Raw genomic sequence first — 17,532 nt, 5'->3', positions numbered from 1 at the left:
CTAAACTTTAGACTTTGGGTTGACCTAAGTCTGAAACGACTTGAAGGCACACAACAACAATCCTAATTCTGGACTATTTCATCATAGTCCGGCCCCCAAGAGTCTGAGGGACTGTGAACTGGCCCTCCACTTAAAAAGTTTGAGGTCCCCTGATCTATACACATTATAAAAATGAAAATTTGTATGTGTGTATGTAGCGGAGGTGTCCTCTTATACAGAGAGCCGCTTGCCTCCGCAAACAGCTACAACCCACAGTGTTGAGGAGGCATCAAAAGCACTCCCTCCAATTACATTTCAGGTTATAGCGAGTGCCATGAACATGTAGCTCAAACCCTGCCAACAGACCTGATATGCGGAAATTAGATTACTGGAGGGGTTTGGGGGGAACAAACCCTGTAAGTATGAGCATGAATTCCAGCCATTGTTCTCATGACTTCATATAGGTTTGAATCCATATTTTCGAAATCATATTAATGCCACTATCAAGACTATGTACAGATTGTGAATACGAATCAGTTATGGATGTGTAACTATATGTATATACATATAACACTATAGGTTATGCATCTGTAACTGTGATCACGAATGCCAGCTGTTATTCCAATGGCTTCCTATAGATTCGGATGCAGAACCACCCAGGTTTGTCGCAGAGGGACTGGAGGAGCCATTTTTAAATGCATGAATATTTTAATCAGCATATGCAAATGAGCAGAGGGCCTTTTCCCTCCCATTCCCTAACCCCATCCCCACAAGCTCCATAAAGGTGACAAGCTTCAAAGGGTTATGTGAGGACAATGCACTCCACTGAACCCTCTACGCTCCAAACCTTGGCCCAAGTGGGGGAACTTACCGTGGTTGGACAAACAAGATTATTTTTATGATCATCATCATCATCTTCTGTAGCTCGTTCCCCGTATTTCCTCTTCCAATGCCCTCTCCTTCAACCAATACCTCTTGCATAGAACAATATATAGTTTGGACATATAAACAATGGGAGAGGAGCGTTTCGTAGAGCCATCCCATACTAGCCCATGTCTCTTCACCACTCGCATCCCAAACAAAATGAAGGATTCTGTCAAATCCATCCCATAATACTTTCCACCAACCCATGTTTCCCCGCCTGCAGGGTCAAACAACGCCACATAAAAACCAACCCACCCCTCTTTCCACAAATGACTCCCAAACACACTTAACACCCCATTTGTAGGAGCTGTCGTTCCTCCCACCCAAAAGAGAGCATATTGCTTTCTCCAAAGATGACCTCATTTTGCCATCCGCTAACATGCCAAACAATCCACACAAAAATAACAATCGGCGAATCCACCGCTTTCCCTTTCCCGAATCTGGGGAAGGAAAGAAGTAGAGGGACGGAGCTAGAAATGGGGCCGGAGCACGACTTCTCCCCAAATCCGCCGAACCATGGAGACGTTAACAAGCAGAAATGTCAGAAGGAAAAGAGGTGCCAGCAAGATCCGAATCCGGGACTCCGGAGAGGAGGAGCGCATCCGCGGCGGAGACGGGAGGGACACGGGGGGAAGGACGGGTTAATCCGTCCCGTTGGTGAACTGGCAGAGTTTATTTTCCAGGTCGGAAATGCGTTTTTCGTGGGCTTGGACAGTCTGTCGCAGGGACTTGATCTCCTCAAGGAGCTCCTCGAAAGCGGAGCGCTGCGGGGCGAGGAAAGGCAAGCGGAAGCGGGGAGAGCAAGAGAGAGGGGTGTTAGAGGAGGAGACAGAGCCCGAAAAATCCCTGTAGATTGTGCATAATTCACAGATTTGATGGAAATGAATCTCCAGGACCTCCAAGACGTGTGCGCAATATGCATCCATCCAAAAATGGCACTTAAATGTACAAGTTTTAGTTGATTTACAACTTAGGGAGATATCACACGATGCTGTTAAATCCTATAGAAACGTAGGAGTTATCATTTAGGGTAAAGGTAAAGGTTTCCCCTTGACATTAAGTCTAGCCGAGTCCCTCATAGTTTAGGGAGGGGCCTTTAAAATTCTCTGCCACAGGTCACCCCTAAACTCGAGGATTTAAAGGGGAATAGCAGTGCTTTAATGGCACTGTGTGATAATGTCCTCAAGACGTCACAAGAAGCAGTCACAGGATTTAAAGGGGAATAGCAGTGCTTTAATGGCCCTTTGTGATAATGTCTTCAAGACGTCACAAGAAGCAGCCACGGGATTTAAAGGGGAATAGCAGTGCTTTAATGGCACTGTGTGATAATGTCCTCAAGACGTCACAAGAAGCAGCCACGGGATTTAAGGGGGAATAGCAGTGCTTTAATGGCACTTTGTGATAATGTCCTCAAGACGTCACAAGAAGCAGCCACGGGATTTAAGGGGGAATAGCAGTGCTTTAATGGCACTTTGTGATAATGTCCTCAAGACGTCACAAGAAGCAGCCACGGGATTTAAAGGGGAATAGCAGTGCTTTAATGGCACTGTGTGATAATGTCCTCAAGACGTCACAAGAAGCAGTCACAGGATTTAAAGGGGAATAGCAGTGCTTTAATGGCCCTTTGTGATAATGTCTTCAAGACGTCACAAGAAGCAGCCACGGGATTTAAAGGGGAATAGCAGTGCTTTAATGGCACTGTGTGATAATGTCCTCAAGACGTCACAAGAAGCAGCCACGGGATTTAAGGGGGAATAGCAGTGCTTTAATGGCACTTTGTGATAATGTCCTCAAGACGTCACAAGAAGCAGCCACAGGATTTAAAGGGGAATAGCAGTGCTTTAATGGCACTGTGTGATAATGTCCTCAAGACGTCACAAGAAGCAGCCACAGAATTTAAAGGGGGATAGCTGCAAGTTAACAACATCGTGTGATAATGTCCTCAATACAGTCTCCAAATTACAAACATCTAACTTCAACCCAACTCATAGTTAAGAACAGGGGTGAGACAACAGGAAGTGAGAGAAATCTCACCCTCGGAAGGGAAATTCAGACCTAAAAGAGTCCTTATCATGAGGGAAAGAGGTCCTTGTTTCCACAACAAGCCACATTTTTCAAAATCCAATTCTCACAGGGGAAGAAAGTGAGGTGAAATCTTCTGAACAGAAACACAGAGAGCAAAACAAACCCCACAGGGGTGTCAATCTTTCCCTATGCTATCCAAAGCTAACGTATATACAGTAGAGTCTCACTTATCCAAGCTAAACGGGCCGGCAGAACATTGGATAAGCAAATATCTTGGATAATAAGGAGGGATTAATGAAAAGCCTATTAAACATCAAATTAGGTTATGATTTTACAAATTAAGCACCAAAACATCATGTTATACAACAAATTTGACAGAAAAAGTAGTTCAATACGCAGGAATGTTATGTTGTAATTACTGTATTTACGAATTTAGCACCAAAATATCACGATATATTGAAAATATTGACTACAAAAATGGCTTGGATAATCCAGAACATTGGATAAGTCCCTCCGGGTGAGAAGGGCGAGATAGAAATATTAGAAATAAATAAATAAATAAATAAATAAGTGAGTCTTGGATAAGTGAGACTCTACTGTATACATATTTACATTTGCCTAGAGTTACACTTAAAAATGCACCTGTTCTGACTTGTATACAAATTCAACTTAAGAACAAACCTACAGAAGTTATCTTCTTCGTAACGTGGGGACTGCCTATATATGACAACAAGCAGCCATAGGATTGAAAGAGGAATAGCAGCACTTTAACGGTGTCGTGTGATAATATCCTCAACATGTTTTTAGCCCTTTGAAAGGATCAGCAAGGAAGTTATCAATGTACAATGATTGTTTTCGCCACCAAGGAAACCGACTCACCGAGAAGTTGGTGTCGCAGGTGGATTGGCTCCGACGGGGTCCGACAGGCGGCCTGCTGTCCAGGATGTTCTTCTTGGTGACCTTTAGTTCCCGGTTCTTGACAGGGACGTATCCGTCCCGCAGCGAGATCAGGATAGGCTCGGCATCTTTCCCCGAGAGCCACTCGTCTGCCTCCAAAGCTGGTTCTGGTCCCGGCGTGTCAGGATAAAGGTCGTCCTGGAAGAGGTCGGACTGCAGGAAAGAACCAGAACCCAATAGGACCTTAACAGGCTGGAGAGCTGGGACAAAACTAACAAAATGAACTCCAACAGAAATGAATGTGCTTTATGACAGGCAGGAAAAAATGAAATGCACAGATATAGAATGGCTTGAAAAGAGTCCAAATAAAAGGGATCTAGGAGTCTTAGTAGATTAAGAGATGAACGTGAGTTAGGAGTGTGATGCGGCTGTTAAAAAAGCCAATGCGATTCTAGGCTGCATCAATCAGATTCTAGTGTCTAAATAATGGGAAGTCCCCACAATATTCTGCACCTAGAATAATAGAATCAGAAAATTGAAAGAGAAAATAATATTCTCACTATTCACATAGGTATGGTACCTCATCAAGGACTGACTATATCTTTGCCACAAAGGAGTTGATAATTAAAACAATAAAAGTGGAATTACTACTTAGGGTGTTCTCAGGGTGTTCCTATCTGATTATGTTAAAGATAAAATGGGAGCAGCGGGAGAGGAAACCATGGAAGATCTGTTGGGAAGGTTTTGATGGTGCCTTCTTGCATGTCAGAAGATAGATGGACTGGATGGTTTGCTTTTAATTACTCTGATTTTATCCGCTTGGATTTTAATGTATTGTCTATTATTTTATTTTGTGTATCATTGGACTGTTTTAAGTTTTTGTCAAATATGTTGTGTTGTTGTTTCGGGCTTGTCCCTGTTGTGAGCCGCCCCGAGTCCCTTCGGGGAGATGGGGCGGGATATAAAAATAAAGTTTATTATTTTATTATATTATTTATCTTTGGGTCTCTTTCAACTCTTCTATGAGTCTAAGGTCAGGTAGAACCTAGTGGGCTGTTAGGAATTGTGGGAGTTGAAGTTCAAAACATCTGGAGGGACAAAGTTTGCCCATGGCTGTTCTAGATCCTTATTTCATGGCATGATGCATGTTGTCGGACTACAAATACCATCACAGAACCAGAAGTCCCAAATAAGAAAGGTGTGGAAACCAGGCGGGAGAGCAAGCCAGCTGCTGCAATTAACTGCAATGAATCACTCTGACCAGGAGGTCATGAGTTCGAGCCCCGCTCGGAGCCTATGTTTGTTTGTCTTTGTTCTATGTTAAAAGGCATTGAATGTTTGCCTATATGTGTACAATGTGATCTGCCCTGAGTCCCCTTCGGGGTGAGAAGGGTGGAATATAAATGCTGTAAATAAATAAATAAATAAATAAATAAACCACGTCTGGAAGAACCCACCTTTCGTGGGACCGTCATCGTGATGGGCTCACATTTGCGTTCGTGCAACTTGTAGAACCTACATTTGGGGAGAAGGAAAACAGGAGGGTGTATTAAGCCAAATGATCCGCCTTCCTGGCTTCATCCTTCCAGATTTCTCAATTCGAACTCAAAAATTTGAGCCTCACCTGGCGATTTCGCATTTGCTGACGTCCAGCCCTCTCTTGGGCATATATCCCATGCCGCGTTGGGGTTCCTTGCTGCTGTAAGTGCTCAAATAGTGGACATACGGTGCTTCATCCGTGATTTCAAAGTACCGGATGCTGCTATCTCCCTGTAAAGAAATTTTAAAGGTAATCACAGCATGAATGACACGCACTTCTGGAATCATTTGCAAAGGCTAAGGCTCTATATCACGGTCTACGTTTCTATGTTGCAGAAAAGATGGTGCGAATTTTGCACGGAATGACCTCACTATTCCCAACAGAAACTGGCTTTAGAAGACGATCTTGCAGCAGATCTCCGAAAGACCCCTCTTACCTTGCCGCAGAGGTAGACGATGCTGGAATCGGGGTCGTAGAAAGGGAGCAGGACCCCGTTGCTTGTGTCCATTTCCTGAAGGGCGATGGGCTCCTCGAAGTTTTTCTGCAAAAGAGAAGGGAAAAGGTTCAAGGTAGTACCTGTAACCGTTTAATGCGGAGCCTTCATTGCACTGGCCCCTCGCTCTGCAATTTCACTCCCAGAAAGAAACTCCGGCAGCCCACTCAGTTCTTCTGAGTTCTTCCCAATTCATAAACCAGTTTGAAGAGCACGCAATATTCCCAGCATGCATTGATATCCCTTCCCTTGCACACGCACACATTTGCACACTCGCACAGCACTCTGGGACACATGGGAACAGGACATTATTTGTTTGAATACTGTATATACTCGGATATAAGCCAACCCGAATATAAGCCGAGGCACCTAATTTTACCACAAAAAAACATTGACTCCAGTATAAGCCTAGAGTGGTAAATTTCAGAAATAAAAATAGATACCAATAAAATTACATTAATTGAGGCACCAGTAGGTTAAATGGTTTTGAATATTTACATTAAGCTCAAATTTAAGATAAGACTGTCCAACTCTGATCAAATCATGATTCTCACCTTCTTCAGTGTAAATGTGCTTATGTATCCTTTTAATAATAATAAAGTAAAATAATACATGTAATAATAATATTAATAAATACAGGAAAAGAATACATGTACAGTAGAATCTCACTTATCCAACGTAAATGGGCCGGCAGAACGTTGGATAAGCGAATATGTTGGATAATAAGGAGAGATTAAGAAAACGCCTATTAAACATCAAATTAGATTATGATTTTACAAATTAAGCACCAAAACATCATGTTTTACAACAAATTTGACAGAAAAAGTAGTTCAATACGCAGTAATGCTATGTAGTAATTACTGTATTTACGAATTTAGCAGCAGAGTATGACGATATATTGAAAACATTGACTACAAAAATGCGTTGGATAATCCAGAACGTTGGATAAGCGAGTGTTGGATAAGTGAGATTCTACTGTAATAATAAATAGAGTAAAATAATAAATGCAATAATAAGAAGATCAGAGTGAAATAATAAATGTATTCATAATAATAAAAATGGAGTAAAATAAATGTAATACTAGCAACAATAATAGAGAAAAATAATAAATGTAATACAGTAGAGTCTCACTTATCCAACACCCACTTATCCAACGTTCTGGATTATCCAAGGCATTTTTGTAGTCAATGTTTTCAATGCATTGTGATATTTTGGTGCTAAATTCGTAAATACAGTAATTACTACATAGGATTAATGTGTAATGAACTATTTTTTTCTGTCAAATTTGTTATATAAAATGATATTTTGGTGCTTAATTTGTAAAATCATCATCTATTTTGATGTTTAATAGGCTTTTTCTTAATCTCTCCTTATTATCCAACATATTCGCTTATCCAATGTTCTGCTGGCTCGTTTATGTTGGATAAGTGAGACTCTACTGTAATACCAATAATAATAGAAAAATAATAAAAGTACCATATATTCTTGAGTATAAGCTGACCCAAATACAGTAGAGTCTCACTTATCCAACACTCGCTTATCCAACATTCTGGATTATCCAACGCATTTTTGTAGTCAATGTTTTCAATATATCATGATATTTTGGTGCGAAATTCATAAATACAGTAATTACTACATAGCATTACTGTGTATTGAACTACTTTTTCTGCCAGATTTGTTGTATAACATGATGTTTTGGTGCTTAATTTGTAAAATCATAACCTAATTTGATGTTTAATAGGCTTCTCCTTAATCTCTCCTTATTATCCAACATATTCGCTTATCCAACATTCTGCCGGCCCGTTTATGTTGGATAAGTGAGACTCTACTGTATAAGCCAACCAGGACCCTCACCCGAGTATAAGCTGAGAGGGGCTTTTTCAGTCTTAAAAGAATGGCTGAAAAACTAGGCTTATACTCAAGTATATACAGTATATAAGAAAGGGATTGAAAGCTATCGCCGTTATATTACAGAGAATACAGTAATCTGGACTCAATGGTTTTTATTCCACTTTACTTGTTTTTGAAGGACTATGTTGCCCAATTAATACTGGGCAGGCTGGTAATAAAGCACCCAGTATTAGGACATTACAGTATTTATCGTAATAGAAGGGGAAAAGGATATGCATGTGACTTTCATTGTGTAAATAGGCCTATCTATTTATGGCCCATGGGGTGTGGACTGGTAGTGGCATTGCTGTGCTACGTCTCCCAAGGGTTATGGGGCCACGGCACACCATGCGGCTCAGCTACCGGATCCCAGAGGCCCAGTTCGCGTTGGCTCATGCGGGTGAAGCCCGTGGTGAAGACGAGTCCGTCGTTGGTGAAGACGGCCCGCATGGGCCTCATCCCTTCGTGGGGAGCCACCTTCTCCTGGTCGAGGGGGGAGAGAGAGTTAGGTGTGCGGAGAGAGGAAGGAGGGAGGAAAAGAAGGAAGGAAAGGATGGGAAAGATAGGATTTGTTTATCGTGTCAGAAGTGATTGTAGAAGGTGGTCTGTGGTTTGCTCTTCTCCACACTTGCATGTCGTGGACTCCACTCGTGGTGCTAGACCACAGTGTGCTCAACGCCTTCCAAGTCATCCCGTTTTCTGTGTGCCCAGGAGGGAGTATGCTTGGACTGACTGCATTTGGTTCTTCATGAAGTCAATGGAGAATAACATTAATCTCCCAAATGTTTACCTTCCGGGATAGACAAGTGATCTGCCAACAGTGCCTCTGGTATATGTCACGATTGAATTTCACCCAGTCTTTTTTTTACTGTGCCTAAATATTATTGCAGCATTTCTCCTGACTCAGGTAGTAAATATAACCTCTGGTTAGCATATTGACAATACCTAATTCCGAAACTTTCATCATGAACTTTATGTAAATATTGCATAACATGTTTATATTTGATGGTTTATACAGTAGAGTCTCGCTTATCCAAGCCTCTGGATTATCCAAGCCATTTTTGTAGTCAATGTTTTCGATAGAGCAGCTGCAATGAATCACTGCAATGAATCACTCTGACCAGGAGGTCATGAGTTCGAGGCCCGCTCGGAGCCTATGTTTGTCTTGTCTTTGTTCTATGTTAAAAGGCATTGAATGTTTGCCTATATGTGTAATGTGATCTGCCCTGAGTCCCCTTCGGGGTGAAAAGGGCGGAATATAAATGCTGGAAATAAATAAATAAATAAATATATCGTGATATTTTGGTGCTAAATTTGTAAATACAGTAATTACAACATAACATTACCGCGTATTGAACTACTTTTTCTGTCAAATTTGTTGTAGAACATGATGTTTTGGTGCTTTATTAAGCTTTTTATTTATAGGTTTTATATTACATAAAATACCGAATATATGAAAACCACCAACAATACTACCATCACCAAACATACTCTACAGAAAGAAGAAAAAAGAAAAGAAAAAATAATTTATATATATATATATATATATATATATATATATATATATATATATCCCCACAAATTCGCCTTCCGGCCCTTTTGCATGACAACACCCTTTGCCAACATATACAATTCTGCGGCACCCTTAGGTACCTTTAAGTCCTAGGTTGATTACTTACTATAGTTACACATAATTCATACTTTCTTTGTTCATATAATCTCTCAATAGAGACCAATTTGTCTCATGTCTTGTTGCATCATCCTGTTTTATAAATTGAGTCAGTAAATCCATGTTTTTAATATCTAAAAGTCTTAGAAACCAATTTTCTCTCGATGATGTTTTGGTGCTTAATTTGTAAAATCATAGCCTAATTTGATGTTTAATAGGCTTTTCCTTAATCCCTCCTTATTATCCAACATATTTGCTTATCCAAGCTTCTGCCGGACCGTTACGCTTGGATAAGTGAGACTCTACTGTAGTTTTAATTGTTTAATTTATAGTGCTATGTTATTGTTTTAGAGGTGTGATAATACTGTTTTTATTATATGTAAGGCGTTGAAATTTTGCCATTTATTTGATTTGAAGCGCTTTGAGTCCTCCCAGGGGTGAGAAAAGCAGTATATAAATGCAATAAATAAATAAAATAAAGAAGGAAAGGGAGAGAGGAGAAATGGAAAGTAAGGATGGAAGGAGAGAAGGAAGGAACTAAAAGGGAGGGACAGAGGGAAAGAAAGAAGGAAAAGAAGGAAGCAAAAGAAGGGCAGGAAGAAGGAAAGAAAGGGAAAGAAAGAAAGAAAGAGAGGGAGGGGAGAAGGAGGGAAGAGGAGAGGGAATGGAAGGAAGGCAAATGTAAAGAATTGTAAAGCATCCCTATGAACAAAAAACAGAAGGAAAGAAATTGCAATGTGTTATTCCTTCATGGTTCCCTTTCAGAAGAATAAGAATATGAATAAGAATCCAAACTGACGCCTAGCTCCACCGACAAACAACAGGGCTGCTGCTTTGCACCTTTGAGATGTGGACGGGGATTGGGACGCAAAGACCAGACCAACACATACACACAACACAGACGCACCGTTTGAACCCGGCACCCCAGGCACGGATTCCCGGGAGGCCTACCAAGTCCCAAAGGGCCAGCTGCCGCTCGCTCATCTTGCTGAAGCCAGTGGTGAAGACTTTGCCGTCGGCCAGGAAGATGGCGCGGACCGGGCGGGACCCTTCGTGCGGCCGGGATTTCTCCTGGGTTAGCGGGTTAGGACAAAGACAGGCACATAGACACACACACGAGGCAACGGTTAGTAGGCGGTCAGTGGTCCGAAACATGACGGCAAGGTCTACAGCGGGCATGGTTAAACATCAGACGTCGAGGTGTTTTGGATTTCAACTCCCATGATTACTAACACCTGGAGGGCTGAAGTTTGCCCATGCCTGCTCTATGGGGAAGGACGAGAGAGGGGTTACGCAATTGGGGCACTCACCGCGACCACGAGGCGCTTCCGGGGGTCAATGATCCTCAGGTGTTTGTCCTTGCAAGTCGTGACAAAGAGGCTCCCGTTATAGTTCCAGCAGACGTTATAGATGAGGTCGGTGTGGAGGTCGTCTAGGGTCAAGAGGGCTTCGCCGGTGCCCACGTTCCAGAGGATGATGACATTGTCACCCCCTGTTATGAACAAGACCACCATTTGAAAACCACTAGTCAAGAAAAGCATGACCTTGTTAGAAGCCAACTCTTTGAACAAATGATATCCATAAGCATTCATGTAATGGCACACAAGGAACTCAGCTGTTAAACTGAAGAACTGCCAAGGACAAAAACGTGCTACTATAAAAATATATTCGGTTAGCAGAGGATGGCTGTTTCTTTGCAGTTGAAATTGCAGTTGCCCAAAAGATATACTGTATATACTTGAGTATAGTAAAAAAAGGTAAAGGTTTCCCCTGACGTTAAGTCCAGTCATGTCTGACTCTGGGGGTTGGTGCTCATCTCCATTTCTAAGCCGAAGAGCCGGCGTTGTCCGTAGACACCTCCAAGGTCATGTGGCCATTGGCATGACTGCATGGAGCGCCGTTACCTTCCTACCAGAGCGGTACCTATCGATCTACTCACATTGGCATGTTTTCAAACTGCTAGGTTGGCAGAAGCTGGAGCTAACAGCATGCGCTCATTCCGCTCCCTGGATTTGAACCTGGGACCTTACGGTCTGCAAGTTCAGCAGTTCAGCACTTTAACATAATAATCATAATAAATAATCATAATAAATAAGGAGCCTCCGATGGCCTAGGGGATAAAAGCCTCATGACTTGAAGGTTGGGTTGCTGACCTGAAAGCTGCCAGGTTCGAATCCCACCCGGGGAGAGCATGGATGAGCTCCCTCTTTCAGCTCCAGCTTTGTGCGGGGACATGAGAGAAGCCTCCCACAAGGATGGTAAAACATCAAAACATCCGGGCGTCCCCTGGGCAACGTCCTTGCAGACGGCCAATTCTCTCACTCCAGAAGCAACTCCGGTTGCTCCTGACACACAAAAATTAATAATAAATAATCATAATAATAGTACTAATAATAGCAATAGTAATGACAAGTTCTGACCTGCGCTGAGGAGGATGTTGCGTGCCGTGGGGTGCCAGGTGAGAATCCCGACCCGCTTGGAATGTCCTTCCAGAGTGACCACCGGCTCCGTCATGTTGCGGGTCGGGATGTAATCTGGGATTTGCCAGACCTGTGGGGACAAAGCAGTGGCAAATTTCAATACAGCCAGGAATAAAAGCATCCCCAAGTATTCTCAATTTGCTTCTGACACAATAAATAAATAAATAGATAAATAATGTAAGCTGAGCAAAGGTAAGGACAGGTAGGGAGGAGCTCTGTGGTGAGATTCTGGGATCTGTAGTCCCCCAAATGTTTACCTCTTTCTGCCCGAGATGATGGGACAGGGATGGACGTCATGCGGGTGGGAAAAGGCCTTATAGTGGACCTTTTGGCAGGGATCAAAAAGGAAGGAAATATCCCGCTGTGGCTATTCTTAGGTGCTAAGTTGTGGTGGACGGGACTATTCTTAGCAGCAAAAAAATTGCTGCATCATGGAAGGAGAGACTTGGAACTAAATGGAGAGAGTTTCCATCATCCTCATGCTGTTCATTTACATCAGGGATCCTCAAACTTTTTAAGCAGAGAGCCGATTCACAGTTCCTCAGACTGTTGGGGGGCCGGACTATGATGAAATCGTCCAAAATTAGGATTGTTGTTGTTGTGTGCATTCAAGTCGTTTCAGACTTAGGTCAACCCTAAGCCTAAAGTTTAGGACAGAGGCCAGGTTAGTGACATTGGAGGGCCTTAGTTTGCGAACCCCTGATCTAGACGATTTCATAAGACCATAGGTAAGCAAAGAGACTGCCAAAGACCATCTAGATAGTCTCATAAGACCATTGGTAAGGAAGGGCCCCCCCAAAAGCCATCTAGATGGTCTCATAAAGCCATCAGAAGACCATAGATATGGAAACAGACCCTCAAAGACCATATAGATGGTTTCATAAGATCATAGGTAAGGAAAGTGACCTCCAAAAGCCATCTATATGATCCCATAAGGCCATAACTAAGCAAAGAGACTTTCAAAGACCATGTAGATGATCTCATAAGGCCATGGGTAAGGAAAGTAACCTCCAAAAGCCATCTAGATGGTCTCATAAAGCCATCAGAAGACCATAGATATGGAAACAGACCCTCAAAGACCATTTAGATGGTTTCATAAGACCATAGGTAAGGAAAGTGACCTCCAAAAGCCATCTAGACAATCTCACAAAACCATAGGTAAGGAAAGAGACCTCCAAAAGCCATCTAGATGCTCTCATAAGGCCGTAGCTAAGCAACGAGACCTTCAAAGGCCATCTAGACGATCTCATAGGACCATAGGTAAGCAAAAAGACCTCCAAAGACCAGGTAGACTTAGGTCAACCCTAAGTCTAAAGTTTAGGACAGGGGCCAGGTCAATGACCTTGGAGGGCCGCATACGGCCCACGGGCCTTAGTTTGGGGACCCCTGATTTACATGGTTTGGCTGTATACCATTTGAGTGGGGTGAGGAGTTGTAGTTTCACAAGCTCTTTGGCTTATCCCTTGGCAAACTACAACTCCCAGGAAGGCTCACCATGACGGTTGTGTCCTCGGAGGCGCTGGCAAGGACGTTGTCGTTGTGGGGGCACCAGTCGATGTCCAGCACCGGAGCCGTGTGGCCCGTGACCAAAGGGATGTTCTTGTCCACGCGACCAGTCTGCGGAAAGGAACAAGGCACACGCCTTACATGTGGCTCAATTATATCCAAAGCTTATATATACATAAGGAACACTGGGATGTCCGTGGTGGACGAAAAACTGAAAGTCTAGGATGAAATTGTGATTATGAGATTGTTTTTATGTCTTACATTTTATAATTTTAAGCTACCGTATATACTCGAATGTAAGCCGAGGCATCTAATTTTACCACAAAAAAAACTGGGAAATCATTGACTCAAGTATAAGCCAAGGGTGGGAAATTTCAGAAATAAAAATAGATACCAAAAATTACATTAATTCAGGCATCAGTAGGTTAAATGTTTTTGAATATTTACATCAAGCTCAAATTTAAGATAAGATTGTCCAACTCACTATTCTCATCTTCTTCAATGTAAATGTGCTTATGTATCCTTTTAATAATAACAGAGTAAAATAATACATGTAATCATAATAATAAATACAGGAAAATAATACATGTAATAATAAATAGAGTAGAATAATAAATGTAATACAGTAGAGTCTCGCTTATCCAAGGTTCTGGATTATCCAAGCCATTTTTGTAGTCAATGTTTTCAATATATCGTGATATTTTGGTGCTAAATTCGTAAATACAGTAATTACAACATAACATTACTGCGTATTGTACTACTTTTTCTGTCAAATTTGTTGTATAACATGATGTTTTGGTGCTTAATTTGTAAAATCATAACCTAATTTGATGTTTAATAGGCTTTTCCTTAATCCCTCCTTATTATCCAAGATATTCGTTTATCCAAGCTTCTGCCGGCCCGTTTAGCTTGGATAAGTGAGAACCTACTGTAAGAATAAAAAGATCAAAGTGAAATAATAAATGTATTAATAATCATAATAATAAAAATAGAGTAAAATAAATGTAATCGTAGCAACAATAATAGAGTACAATAATAAATGTAATAATAATAGAGTAAAATAATAAAAGTAATAATACCAATAATAATAGAGAAAAGTAATAAATGTACCATATATTCTCGAGTATAAGCTGACCCAAATATAAGCCAACCAGGACCCTCACCCGAGTATAAGCCGAGGGGGGCTTTTGTAGTCCTAAAAAAAGGGCTAAAAAACTAGGCTTATACTCCAGTATATACAGTATTTTAAACAATAGTTTGATTATTCTATATAATGTATGTGTTTTAAACTCTTTATTTTATGATGTCTGGATGTTGACTATGTGAGCAACTCTGAGTCCCTTTGGGGTGATGGAGGCAACATACAAAAATAAAGTTATTATTATTATTATTATTATTATTATTATTATTATTATTATTATTCCCCATATGAAAGCCTTCATTTGGGTGGTGGGCAGTATGGCGTTTGTGGAGGACGTTGGCACACACACATAATAAAATATGTGTAATAATGTATATGTATGACTTATTTCACACTTTAGAAGTGTGCCTGTTTTGACTTAGAAACAAATTTAACTTAAGAGCAAATATACAGAATTGATCTTTGTAACTTGGGGATGGCCTGTATGTGCAAGCCTGGGGGTAGATCTAAATGGCCCCCAAATGTCGAAGGCCCCGATTCGATGACTTGCGGCAATGTGAGGGCAGAGACAGTGTGACCTTGAGCGCAACGTTCGGGTAAACAAGCTTTGCTGGAAACCCGAGCCGTGGAAAAAATGACCCTCCCGGCTTTCGCTCCAACTTCCTGCCATCATTTTAATTGTTCCTTCTATGAGTCATGGGGTATTGTGAGCGGAGGGAGCAACTGCTCCGATCCGTCTGTCTCTGGGCTCGGTGGAGTGCCATCGAGAAAGAAAGAGAAGGGAAACAAAGTGGTTTCCGCACTATAAAGGCCAGAAGCCCTACAGCTGGCATAGCCAATGTTTGGGAATTATGGGAGAGATCCATTCAAAAAGAAAGGAGTATCTGCTTTGCCGAATTCTAGCTTGGATACTTTGAGGGCTTAAGTATTGGGTTGCTGTGAGTTTTCCAGGCTGTCTGGCCATGTTGCAGAAGCATCCTCTCCTGACGTTTCACCCACATCTATGGCAGACATCCTCAGAGGTTGTGAGGTCTGTTGGAAACTAGGCAAGTGGGGTTTATATAGCTGTGGAATAATGTCTAGGGTGGGCGAAAGACCTCTTGTCTGTTGGAGGCAAGTCTGAATGTTGTAATTAGCACTGAATAGCCTTGCAGCTTCAAAGCCTGGCTGCTTCCTGCCTGGGGGAATCCTTTGTTGGGAGGTGTTAGCTCACCTTGTGGAGCGGCAGGACCATGAAGGCGCCCCCTCCGCCGGACTCCACGATGATGGCCACAAACTTGGGGTTGACGGCGCAAAAGCCACTGTCCCAGGTGACCTTGGAGACCCGGATGTCCTCGTACATCTGGTCGGCCTTGACCGGCTGCCCGAAGACGTGCCGGAACTTGCTCTGGCGCACCACCCGGCGACTCATGGCGGCGGAGGTTCTTCTCAGGAGCAAAGCTAGAGAGGAAAACAAATGGGACCAGGGGCCCAGATTTGGCAAAACCAACCTTCCAAAAAGTCACAAGCTCCTTCCTTTTCCAAACAAAGCAAAATATTAATAAAAGAAGGATCGGTTTTGTGGGAATCGGGCACTCCATGTCTGTGCTTTAACCCAAACTTTGGACTGTATCCTTGGGGCAAAATCTTGTGTTTCAAAGAACATAAAGAGCAATGCTGGGGATCAAGTGAGTTTTCAAGCTTTGGCGACCCTTCTCTTTGTTGTCGCTTTCTCCTTCTATCTGCTTGACCTACCTTACAGGGTCCTTGTTGTGAGCATAAAGGTTGGGAGGAGAAGAGCCGCCTTGATGTCAGGGCAGGAAGGAGACTGAGAAAAGAAAGGAAAACACGGGTCAGTTTGTGCCTCAACAGAAGCTAGGCTTCAATGGTGATCATTGCAAGGACCAAGCAAGATTTGAACTCACGTCTTCTCTGTCCAACACTGTGAGACATTTAAATATTTTGTGGCCTCGCATGACACCAAAAATTGGCCTAGGCCAAACACAGATACAATAAAAAAACCCATATCCATTGTAATCTTCTATACACATAATAAAAGTGAAAATATGTATGTATAGCTGGGTGTCCACTTCCACAAACAAGCTCCCACTTCCACACATAGCTATAGCTCCCACTGTACAGGAGAGACACCAATGGCTCCCCCTCCAATGACATTGCAGGTTATAGCGAGTGTCCCAAACATGTCCAAGAGCCCTGCCAATGTCCTCCACAAACATCATAAGGCTTTCCTACGGGGACCACTGCATCTTAGATTTTCTCTTCTCCCTCCACCACAGACATCCCAGTGTTTCTGACTCTCTCCATTGGTCTGGAATTTGCATGACCCCGCCCACTGCCTCTCCCATAACCCTTTCCTATTTTTTTCTATGGCACACAGCAAACAGAGGAATTGATCAGCAACTGAACATACTAGAGAGATTTGGGGAGAATTCACCATGATTTATAGAAGTTGTAGATCCTTGGATGTATAGTTCACTTGCAATCTAAGCACACTCTGAACCCCACCAATGATGGACCTGGAAATAACTTGGCACACAGAACCCGCATGACCAACCAAAAATACTGGAGGTCTTTGGGAGAAATTCATTTTGATTTGGAGAAGTTGTAGTTCAGCTACATCCAGAGAGCCCTGTGAACCCAAACACCGATGGATTTGGACCAAACTTGGCACACATACCAAACCAATGATGCACCTAGAGCAAACTTGCCCAGCATAATAAACTTTAACTACTGGTGGAGTTTCAGGGGGTTAACCTGGCATGATGTCAGTTGTTCACCCACAACCTTATGCATTTTGTATAATTAAAAAATTGACTTTTTCAAATAACCCGGGCAACGTCGGGTACCCAAGCCAATAATAATAATACTAATAAGGTAGTTAATACATCCTAGAAGCTCAAAGGTAACTGTGAAAATGCTTTCCCTCTCTTTGGGTGCTTCAGAAGCCCCTTTAAGATACACAAAGCCCACTTGTTTAGTTTCCAATAA

The 17,532-nt window shown here is 42.2% G+C and overlaps 1 protein-coding gene across 5 annotated transcripts in view; it reads right to left on the bottom strand.

The window, feature by feature from the left end:
• Window positions 1-667: 667 nt before the first annotated feature.
• Window positions 668-17,532, bottom strand: part of coro6 (coronin 6) — a 38,676-nt gene continuing 21,811 nt past the window's right edge. For 3 of the 5 annotated variants that reach the window (XM_062959261.1, XM_008120334.3, XM_062959260.1), the window contains exons 2-12: window positions 16,279-16,351; window positions 15,758-15,984; window positions 13,392-13,514; window positions 11,838-11,967; window positions 10,728-10,909; window positions 10,369-10,488; window positions 5,802-5,906; window positions 5,450-5,595; window positions 5,283-5,340; window positions 3,808-4,038; window positions 668-1,667 (exon numbers count right to left, since the gene is read on the bottom strand). In XM_062959261.1, the coding sequence (XP_062815331.1) occupies window positions 1,545-1,667; window positions 3,808-4,038; window positions 5,283-5,340; window positions 5,450-5,595; window positions 5,802-5,906; window positions 10,369-10,488; window positions 10,728-10,909; window positions 11,838-11,967; window positions 13,392-13,514; window positions 15,758-15,955 (1,416 nt within the window). In that variant the 5' untranslated portion in view covers window positions 15,956-15,984; window positions 16,279-16,351 and the 3' untranslated portion in view covers window positions 668-1,544. Of the gene's footprint in view, window positions 1,668-3,807; window positions 4,039-5,282; window positions 5,341-5,449; window positions 5,596-5,801; window positions 5,907-8,111; window positions 8,232-10,368; window positions 10,489-10,727; window positions 10,910-11,837; window positions 11,968-13,391; window positions 13,515-15,757; window positions 15,985-16,278; window positions 16,352-17,532 lie in introns of all 5 variants that reach the window. The other 2 variants (XM_003227169.4, XM_008120335.3) reach the window with 2 other exon arrangements.

Source organism: Anolis carolinensis, unplaced genomic scaffold (genome assembly GCF_035594765.1).
Source record: "Anolis carolinensis isolate JA03-04 unplaced genomic scaffold, rAnoCar3.1.pri scaffold_7, whole genome shotgun sequence".
In the NCBI taxonomy this organism is placed as follows: Eukaryota; Metazoa; Chordata; class Lepidosauria; order Squamata; family Dactyloidae; genus Anolis; species Anolis carolinensis.
The sequence above is the reverse complement of the archived record's forward strand: the minus strand, read 5'-3'. Positions and strand labels throughout refer to the sequence as shown.